Source organism: Xenopus laevis, chromosome 2L (genome assembly GCF_017654675.1).
Source record: "Xenopus laevis strain J_2021 chromosome 2L, Xenopus_laevis_v10.1, whole genome shotgun sequence".
Lineage (NCBI taxonomy): Eukaryota > Metazoa > Chordata > Amphibia > Anura > Pipidae > Xenopus > Xenopus laevis.
Window position 1 is genome coordinate 122,012,669 of NC_054373.1, and position 10,589 is coordinate 122,023,257.

General features: G+C 34.3%; 1 protein-coding gene across 1 annotated transcript in view; it reads left to right on the forward strand.

Annotated features, from left to right (window-relative positions):
* col4a1.L (collagen, type IV, alpha 1 L homeolog) overlaps positions 1–10,589 on the forward strand; it is a 93,571-nt gene that overhangs the window by 38,766 nt on the left and 44,216 nt on the right. Inside the window, exons 5-16 of the mRNA XM_018247205.2 lie at positions 100–144; positions 228–290; positions 582–635; positions 1,669–1,695; positions 3,064–3,144; positions 3,232–3,294; positions 4,659–4,694; positions 5,302–5,343; positions 6,415–6,504; positions 7,914–7,958; positions 8,670–8,720; positions 9,856–9,900. Of these exons, the coding sequence (XP_018102694.1) occupies positions 100–144; positions 228–290; positions 582–635; positions 1,669–1,695; positions 3,064–3,144; positions 3,232–3,294; positions 4,659–4,694; positions 5,302–5,343; positions 6,415–6,504; positions 7,914–7,958; positions 8,670–8,720; positions 9,856–9,900 (642 nt within the window). The remainder of the gene's footprint in view (positions 1–99; positions 145–227; positions 291–581; positions 636–1,668; positions 1,696–3,063; positions 3,145–3,231; positions 3,295–4,658; positions 4,695–5,301; positions 5,344–6,414; positions 6,505–7,913; positions 7,959–8,669; positions 8,721–9,855; positions 9,901–10,589) is intronic.

Below are 10,589 nucleotides of genomic sequence, written 5' to 3' on the forward strand. Positions count from 1 at the left end.
TTAACTGCAGTTTGAGTATGTCACTGCATGCTATTAGAATGCAGATTTCCATATATTTTATTTGCCGAATTTGATCTCACTCTTTTTGTTTCATTTCAGGGTCCACCTGGTTCTCATGGATTTCCAGGAAACCCAGGTCTTCCTGTATGTATAATAATAACTAAAATGTGCCCTGCATTGTGCTATGTGATGCTATATTATCTAATTTACTTTTTTTTCTCTTGCAGGGTATACCTGGGCAGGATGGTCCACCAGGTCCATCTGGGATTCCAGGGTGTAATGGCACAAAGGTAGGAAATTGTTTGTTTACTTAAATATAACCTGTAACACAGAGTTCCATAGTGATCAGTGGCAGTCAAGAACTGGCTTTCCAGATGTTGCAGACGCAGCAGAAGTCTGCTGACAGTTGCAAGTCTACAACATCAAGGCTGCAAAATGTTGGCAGTTACCAAATATATCGGTTTCTGTATTCCTTCTGATAAAGAACTACAGTTTGCTTTAGTCTCAAACTATAATAGCAGTTTAATTGTGGTTGAAAAACCAGAGATGTGGTCTCTGCTCATTTGTGATATTTATCCTAGGGTGAAAGAGGACCTGTCGGACCATCTGGGCTTCCTGGAATAATTGGGTATCCTGTAAGTAATACTTTTAAGCTCTTCCATTTTTATCTGCAAAATATGTTATTCATATTCTGTTGTCCGCAGATTAAGTGGGAAAGGAATTATATGGCTGGGTTATATTTTGATAACAGAAAAGGCACTGAACATGATGTTTTCTATTTTTAGAGCAATGTTTTACACTTTAAGACAGTAGTGGATCAAGAGAGTATATTAACCCAGTGCAACAAAAGTGAAAAACAGTGCATGGATAATTTATTGTCTGTTAAAGCACAACACTTTTTATTCTTTTTTATAACTGTAACAAATTACAGCAAATTAATCACTTAGCTGGTTTCTCTGCCACTGTCATGCTGCCTTGCCATGAAATGACTTTAGACTTCCTAAATGAACAAGAGGTAACTTACAATCAGATATAAAAAAGTTAATAGGAATAAAGAAGACATATTGGTTACAAGGGAAGCTAAAAAAAAAATGTGCATAATAAGTTCTTTTACTAAATGTGTACAGGTGAGGAGTCAGTTACAGGGAACGCTATAAAGGTGCTCATAGCTAAGCTTAATCAAGTTGTCATTGCTGAAGCTTTATTAACCAATAGGTTATTCCAGTGAACATGAGGACATCCATTCAGATTAGAAGAAAGTAAGTTGATCTGAAGATGTGGAAAGGTTTTTTTTTACAATGATGACTTCTCTCACTACAATGTTGTATTGTATTCAAGAGAGGTCTGGATTAGCAAATGCTTGCAGATTTGGTGACATGGAACTTCTGTGTCTTAGTTGTTAAAGACCGAGGCGATGTAAAAATTAATACAATAATGTGTTTGGCAGCACTATTACATATGGCACCCAGGTTAGCACCTTTAGATAGTATCTGGAATTATACAATTTACATGACTGCTTTGGTGGCTCTCACACCAATGCCATGCCACCTATTTTGGTTTTCACTCTGTTTTATGGATTAAGCTGTTTACTTCTGTGTAGCTAAATGGTTACCTCCAAAATGATATATATTTATCTTATCTATTGACTGCTGTTATTTTGCTTTTTAGGGATCACCTGGGCAACCAGGACCAAAAGTAAGTCCCCATTTACTTTTATGCAATTGGTAATAACACAGTCTGGAAAATATGTAAAACTCTCTCAACATGAAATGTGTTTTTCCTTTGAATAATATACCTTTCTTCACATTGATTAGAATATTAGTAGAACGTCTCTAAAAGATGTGGCACAAGGCAAAACATACATATCTGGAGAACACTGTCAGACTCACTGCCCTCATTTAAATATCTGATTTGTTTGCAATGGCACACTTACTTATAATATCAAATTGAATAAAAATAAATTCTTACATTCATTTCATATGTCAAACTGTCTAGTATGTTAATCTGTAAGATTCAGAGGGAGGCAGTAATTGCAGACAAGATTTCTCTTGTGAGGAAGTCACTTGAAATTACATTTTATTGCACATAATATAGAGGTGATATTAAAATGATACCCAACTCGAGTATTACAGAGCTCCATATTATACTTGTAATAAAGAAGTTTGCATTTGAGGTGAATTCAGACGCATTGTTTAAGTTAAAGGGAAAGGAGATTTTTTATAAATAACAAAACATTATGTAATTATAAGCAAGCATCTTTCCATTATACATTAATACAATGATTTCCAATGGTTTACAGTTAGTTGTAAATGCAATTGCAATTAAACGTAGTATTTGTCCCTTCTGACTAAATTCCTACAATGCCTTGTATGCTTATTCGACAATCTGTTAATCAGGGCTGTGTTTAGTTGTATGTGCAGGTGCATATGCTTCTATCCTAGTTTGGGTAGTTTCAAAGCTTTGGAGTTGTTGAGGTTTCAGAGAAGCATGTTTTTAGGTGCTTGGAGTTAAACATCAACCTCTTTTTATAATCCCTATCTCAAAATTCACTCATTGCCCATTGTAGAACAAATTAGCTTGTTCCTTAGTCTACTGATTCTTGCTGCTGTTTTTGATTCCTGCTCCCCTGGTCCTGTCCCTGACTTTGACTCCAGCTTGTTCCTGTTTATGAATTGCCTACGGATTCTAAATGTGTTATCTGGTTCTGACTTGGCCTGTCTGAAGACATTTGGTTTTGTCTTCACCAACTCCTTCTCTACGTCAGGCTCCCTTGCATGTCCCTGCAGGAGTCTCTGGATTCTTCTGTGGTAAGACCTGGTGGCACCTGAGTAGCTGAGAGCCAGGTCAAAAGGCAAAAGGGCACGCATAGACCAGAATCAAGTTACTCCCTTTGGGTTTGGTTTTACTTTATGCAACAGAATGTCTCATGAAATAACCATCCAATTTGTCAATATATCACAAAGCTCAGAATTGTATTCTAAGGGAATTGATTGATTTTCTCTGACTATCTTCCAATTAACTAAAAAAAATAAAGTAATTTGTGAAACTATTTACATTTTCTAGGGAGAACCTGGAGATATCACTGGAATAGATGTATCTATGGTAAAAGGAGAAAAAGGTTTTCCTGGAATTAATGGATTACCGGTAAATTATTTCTTTGTTCACATACCACAAACAGAAGGCAGCTATGTAAGATATCCAACGTTAAGATGTTTCTACAATCTTCCACAGGGTACACCTGGATTGCCAGGGACGCCAGGAGTTATGGGACCAATTGGGCCAGCAGGACCTTCAGTAAGTGATATTATATTTTTTATATTCTGCACCAGCCTATAGGTTGAGCGGCCACAGTAATAATCCATATGTCATCAATATTGTCCACAGCAGCTTCCTATCTTCTGATCTTGTTAGGCTAACTTTTGACTGCCACTGCACGTGCTCAGTGTGTTCTGTGCTGCTGTAATATCTGTCATAAATGTTGATGTTACATGGATGATTCTTGATCAATTCTGATGGAGAATTAACTGGTTTCTATTTGAGTTTTTTTAGGTTATTTTCTTTTTTTTTTTGAATGTCGGTACACTGATTGAAAATGATGAGTAGAATGCCATTGGGCTGTGTTTAAATTATTCGGATTTTAAAGGAATTGTCCATTGATAAATATAAAAAATAAAAACTGGGTAAATAGATAGGCTGTATTTTTAGTTAGCCAAAAATGTAATGTATAAAGGCTGGAGTGACTGGATGTCTAACAGAACACTACTTCCTGCTTTGCAGCTCTCTTGGTTTCTGAGCTGCATGCTAAGGATTTATTGCAAACTCACTGAACAGTTATGTCACATGTGGCCCCCTTAAAGACGCTGAATAACACAGAGTTAGAGATCTGAAAAGCAGGAAGTAGTGTTCTGGCTATTATGTTAGACATCCACTCACTCCAGCCTTTATAGATTACATTTTTGGCTAACTAACTATATTAGAAACATTTTTTATTTTGTACAGCCTATATATTTACCCAGTTTTTATTTTTACACTGAACTGTTCCTTTAAAGTGGTTGAGATTTTTTTTAAATAAATAAGACCAAATTCGAGTTTGGTAAGTTTTCACATAAAAAACTATATATTTTTTTATTTGATTTTTGATGAATAAGCTTCTTTGTACTTGCACTCTATTTGATTTAATATGTAAGAAAAGAGGATGACACAACCACACAGAAGAAGGGATTTTAAAGAAATGAATAGTGACCCAGTCTAAAAGCCAATTTGGTTAATATGAGGGGTAAATACATTTTGTTTTTCCTACCTATTGCATAAATAGGGGCTATTTTCCATTTTATAAGGTATAGGTCTTATTTGATTTGCTGTAGTCTTTCTCTCTATCATGTGCCTAAAAGGTCAGTGGTAAGGTCAACGACTATTACACTCATTGTCTGTCTAGGCAAAGAGATGTAATGTTTGAACTATGCTTTTTTTTCCCAAAAAGGTATTAATGTGAACCCCAGACGAAAAGTGCATATTCAAACAGAAAAAAAATATAACCTTTTTTTTGTTACTCACTATACTTTGCTATAGCACAAAACTGGAAACAATATGTAAAATATATTTCCATTGTTCTACTGTTCCGATTTAGCCTAAACGTATAAATGTGCAATTCCTTTCAGGGACCTCCAGGTACACCGGGTGCTCCAGGACCAAAGGTAAGTGCTTTCAAAAGGTTAATATAAAACATGCCAATCACATAAACATTATTTTTTTTTTTCTTATTAAAGATCTGTTTTTTTGTTCTGAGATAAGGACCCATCCTCCATTTTTACATTTTATTCACTCTTTCCTGATTTCTTTCACTTTACCCTTTTCTTTGCCCTCCTCTAAGTTTACACCTTCTCCATTTTATTTTTTGTTCCTTCTATCTCTTCACAGCCCTTTTATTATTCTACTCCTCTTTTCTTTCTTCTTTGCCTCTTCATTTCCCATCTGGATTAAAGAGGATGTTCTTATTTAATTGTATATGCAATATATGTAGGCATCAGTAAAGGCTGCATGCATGAAATTGAATTGAGAAAAGTGTGTTGCATTATTATTATTGTCTTTTCTTTTCTATGCTCTATAGCTATGTATATATATGTATGTATGGTAGATGTCTTAACTGCGTGAATGTAATTCCTTGAAAACTGTACTTCCTTTTAGCTGCAGAATCTTAAACTTTATGTTTCCTTACCTTACCTTAACAAATGCAGAATACCAAAGGCAAATTAATATTATAATATATGTGGATTTTTTTCATCCATTGTTCATATTCCCTAGGGTGAAATGGGCATAAGTTTTTATGGACCAAAGGGGGAAAAGGTAAGTAAAACACCCTGGACTCTTTTACAGTAAACAGTGTTTTATTTCCCATTATAGTTTAGACAGTTTAAATATAATGGTAAGATGCAAAAATGCATTGCATATTGCTGTATAACAAAAATTATCAAAAAGTGTCACACATTATCTGTGCTTAATATTTTATCCTATGAGTGTGCTGCAATTGCAGTTTAGATTTTTATTCTACAATACGCACGTAGCGCTATTGCTTCCTTTGATTGCTGGATACTTTGACAGCTTATTTATACAGGGGTTGAAAAAACATAGCTAAATTCCTCACTACAACACCAGAGTACACAATATAAAATATTATGATATAAAATATATTTTTGTGTAAAACATTGGCTTAAAAAAGTCAAAGGCCAAAGAGAGTTGAACTTTATTAGTAGGTAATTGTGTGCTAGTGAGAACTTTTCATAAACATGCAGCTTTTATTTATTTATTTATTTTTTTTACTCAAAGGGTAACAATTTATATGTCCAAAACACAGCGTGGTTTTATTGGAATCAGCAGTCTCTTAAATGTGACAATAGATTTTATTATATTTATTAATTATAGGCAGACCAGCTCTTTTCTCTTGCATTCATGCAGTGAGCCGTGCAACTAGACAGTAGTGTTAATGCAAATGTAGATATACAAAACACAAAATCCCCAAACACACAAAAAAATTGTCCTACCACTGCAGTTAATATTTTTCTTTCTATCTGTGGATTTATGAAGACTAATAATAAGGATATACTGTAATCAATTTTTTATAATATACCTATTTTTATTCCTACAAGAAGTTCCAGATTACTATTAGATCTAAATGTGTTGCATATATTGTAGGTGCTTTAATTTCTATATTGATTTATTTTTATTTGTAAATATGGAACTTTGAAGCATGCAGTGCTGAAAACAAATCTGACCAATGAGAGCTCTGGTATATTCACAAATGTGAGCTACCAACTGCAACTGTAACAACAGGGAAATGTGAGGAATGATCTGTGTATGAAATTGAGGTTGTATATATATATATATATATTATATATATATTTCTTTCCTTTTTAACAGGGTGAACAGGGACCTGTAGGTGCTCCTTGCAAATCCACAACTGAACCTCAAGACAAAGATAAGGATGATCAGATATATTATGGAGAAAAGGTAATATTAGTATATGTTGTTGAGAACCCTGTATCTTTCTCTTTTTATAGCATTTAGTTCAACATAATACGTTATATTTATCATTTACATGAAAAGGCAATAGTATGGGGATTATGACAACTATTTGGGTGTAATAAGAAATTGAAAGCTTATAAGTATGCATGTTTATCACTATATTTTTCAATAATATTGTATGTGTATACAGTGCAGTAGTAAATGTAGGGATGCTGATTGCATTAACAATTTACTGTCAGAATATTCTACTGCCAGTTTATAGGGATGGGCAAATTCGACAAAAATTCACCGCCGGCGAAATGTTCGCCCGACGCCCACGAAAGCCTATTGGCGTCAAAAATGTTTTGATGCGCGGCGGAATTTTTTTGAGACGCGTCTTCTTTTTTTTTTGACGACTGTCGCCATACAAGTCTAAGGGCGATATTTTCACAGCGAAACAAGGCGAAAAAATTTGCCCATCCCTACCAGTTTAGCCTCTATCTCAGGAATATATTTTGTTCATCAGCAATGTGTACTATGGAATGTTGTATAAGGAATGTCTTTTTAAAGTTTCCTTGGTATAGTCAAAACCAAAAGCTTATTGGAATTTGAACAAGTTAGGTGAAGCAACTAACATATAAAAATTCCAATTAGCTTTAGTTTTTGACTACACCCAGGAAACAACATTACATAATGGAAACAATATAATATAATATAACCTCCCAACTATCCCTTTTCAGTGGGACAGTCCCACTTTTGACAGCTCAAAGCACAGTCTTGCATATGTACTAAAAAGTCCCACTTTCTCTGCACTAAACAGCCAGAAAAAGATACAAAGTTTCTAACTTAATTGGCTTTTGGCAGAGAGCCCGGAACAGGCACCAGGTGAAACTAAGATACTTTTGTAGCAATTTTGAGATAAGCAAATAAGTAATTGTAACAATTTAGATAAACAGGTTCTCTTGGGAGAAGTTAGACTCACAGCTTAAAGGGCAATTCACCTTCATTAGCAAAACTGTAATAACTGAAAAAAATAAAGAAATATGTTCAAACTTTCATAACTTGGCAAATTTAGCAACATTAACATGATAATTAGGGGTCTGGCCTAAAAAATGGGCATGATCAAAATGTGCCACGTTACACGCAACAACTTTTTTTGTCCCTCTTTTTATTTACAAAATGTTGGGAGGTATGTATATATTTAATTCATTAATTTTGGTACTGAAAGCAAATCTGTCCCCATGATTTCCATAATACATATATGTCATTGGTCAGAGGGACCATTAAAGTTTTTTTAGTCGCTGTCACTCAAAAATCCATTGTTTTCTACTGTTAACGTTAATAAACATATTTAACTCCGGAATGCCAGTTTGCACTAAAATAATTTGTACTATGTTTTACTTCTCCTTCATTAGGGAGAAAAGGGTATGCCTGGTGAAGAGGGAGAACGTGGACAACCAGTGAGTATCACAGTAACATTAAAACTTTCTATGACTTTGACCTAGTGAGGTAAGGATTTAGTTGATCCAAACATTAAAAAGATTGTTACAGTATACTACAGAAAAAGCCAATGTTATGGGAATTAATTTCCATTTGGTACAGATTAACAATATTCTGTTCCATGGTGTAAATAACTCGAAACTCGAACTATAAAAATGGGAAGGTAACCAGAAAACAGCTCCCTGACACTTGTATTGCTGAAATTGCTCCCATGCCCCACTTAGTGATACGTATACAAACAGCACTGAAAAATTCAAGTCCAGCTAACCCAAGTTGTGACTCTTTAAGTTACATCGAGTAGGAGAAACAATAGCCTATCTGAAAGTAGTTCCATAGTAAAGTGCTGGCTCTTTCTGAAAGCACATGGCCAGACCCAATGATTTGAGATGGCTGCCTGCACACCAATATTGCAACAATAAAAAGTACATTTATTGGTTCAATAATAAAATTTTAAATAAATGAATTTCTTGCAATGATATGGTATAAAAGCTATACCATAAAAATGATGACAGAATCCTTTTAAGGTGTCAACTGCAATGTTTCAGGGTACACCCCATTATCAAGTGTGCTTTTTTTACCATTGCTACTAAGCTATAGTGTATTAATGGCAATATATGGCACTATATATGACAACACGGCACTTGTAAATGGTAAATAATCTTTTTTTCCAGGGACAAAGCTTTAAGGGGGAAAAAGGAGAGCCTGGGCCATCAGGGCCCCGAGTAAGTATGCTGATTTTGCATGAAAGAAAGTATTGAATTTTTAGATATTATATACTTGGAAAAGCCAAAAAGGACAATAACTAAGGGGCATATTAATTAAGAGTCGTGTTACGTTATCCATGAAAATGTGAGGTTATTTTTTAGGTCAAAAATAGATTTTTTGGCTCAAAAAAACCCCTCAAATTATTTGAGATTTTTTATACCCGACCATAGAAAGAACTCAAATCAGAAAATACACCATCTAAAACCTGTCAAGGTCATGTAGGAGTTGCTGGCAGAGGTCCCTTGAACCATTTGAAAATGTTAGTAGCCTACATTTTTTTTGGTGGGTTTTGCTCGAAAACTTTTTCAATTCGAGCGATTCAATTTTTTTTTGAAAAAAACTCGATCAATTCAAGTTTCAATTCAAGCTCACATAACTCTAAAATCCATCTTTTGATAAATAACCCATATATACTTACTTGTGATACTTTTCAAAAGTATGATACGTATGAGGACGAAAAGAAAAGAAATACTGTGAAGGGCAGATTTTCCAAGGCTCAAGCAGGAAAGCTTGCAGGATTCCCAGCCATTCCACCTATCAAATCAATCATAATCAATAGGCCAGTTCAATCATAATAAATATTAATTTTGTCTGAAAAGTCTCTGAATCTCTGGATTCAGTACGTCAAAAAGAATGACTGGGCCGAAGCATGAATATTATTAAAATAAATATATGATCAATCCATAATGAATTGATACAATTCAGTATGTTTAAATCGTGTAAAATCCCTTTCAATATTGCGGATCAATCATTCATAATAAATGGTTCCATAATGTAAATCAAGCTGCTAAATATTTTTCTATACGTCAGATTTATAGAGAAAACACAATAATGGAGTCATAGCCACTAAGTTGGTCAGGATCTGTTATACTAAAAATCTGATTTGTTTAAAAATCTTTTAATTTTAACAGTAAGTGGTATTCTTCAAGGTTTTCTCTATAGATTTGTTATTACTTGGGGGTAGGAATAAAAGTAAGTATAAACAATTCAAAATACAATAGTGTTTTAAGTATGTTAAGCAAGTTGTGAAATTATGTTTTTATTTATTTTTTAGTAGTAAAAACAATAAAAAAAATTTTTTTTATCTTTAAGGGAAAACCTGGAAAAGATGGTGACCAGGGTGATAAGGGATTTCCAGTAAGTATGAACCACTATTTCATTTTTCTTTGTGAGAATTTTTTTCTATCTCGGGAATAAGATCACAAAGTTACTTCTCTTCCACTAAATCAATAACAATCAATACGTATGGGATTAATGAGGATTTATTTTAGAATTGCATACAAATATTTGACTTATCTTGCTAATCAGAGGTGCTATATACAACTGCAAAGTGTGAAGAAAGGAGACATGGTATTATTGTGAGGGTTAACAAAGGGCCAATCTCCCATGAGCCTGCAGCTTTCTTTTAGACAGAGGAGAAGCTGCTCACAGCCACCACTCTTTAATAAATATATCCCATTGACTGTTGGATGTAAAAGCAGGAATGAAACACACTGGGATGTAGTTATCATAGAGTGGAGTTAGAGATCACCACAATCTGCTAGAGTGAAATTCCGCCACTCTCCATTCATTTCTATGGGATTTTGAAAGGCGTTTTGATCAAAAGCTGAACTTTCACTTTCACCCATTGATAAATATTCTTTAAAAGATCCCATGAAAATTAATGGATATTGGCAGAATTTCACTCTAGAGGACTATGGCGATCTCTAACGTTACTCTTTGATAAATATACCCCTATGACTTGTCAGTTTACATTTAAACAGGAGACTAGTAAATGCTACCTGCTGATTGGTTGCTATGGTTTATGGAACCTGGCCTAAATTAGT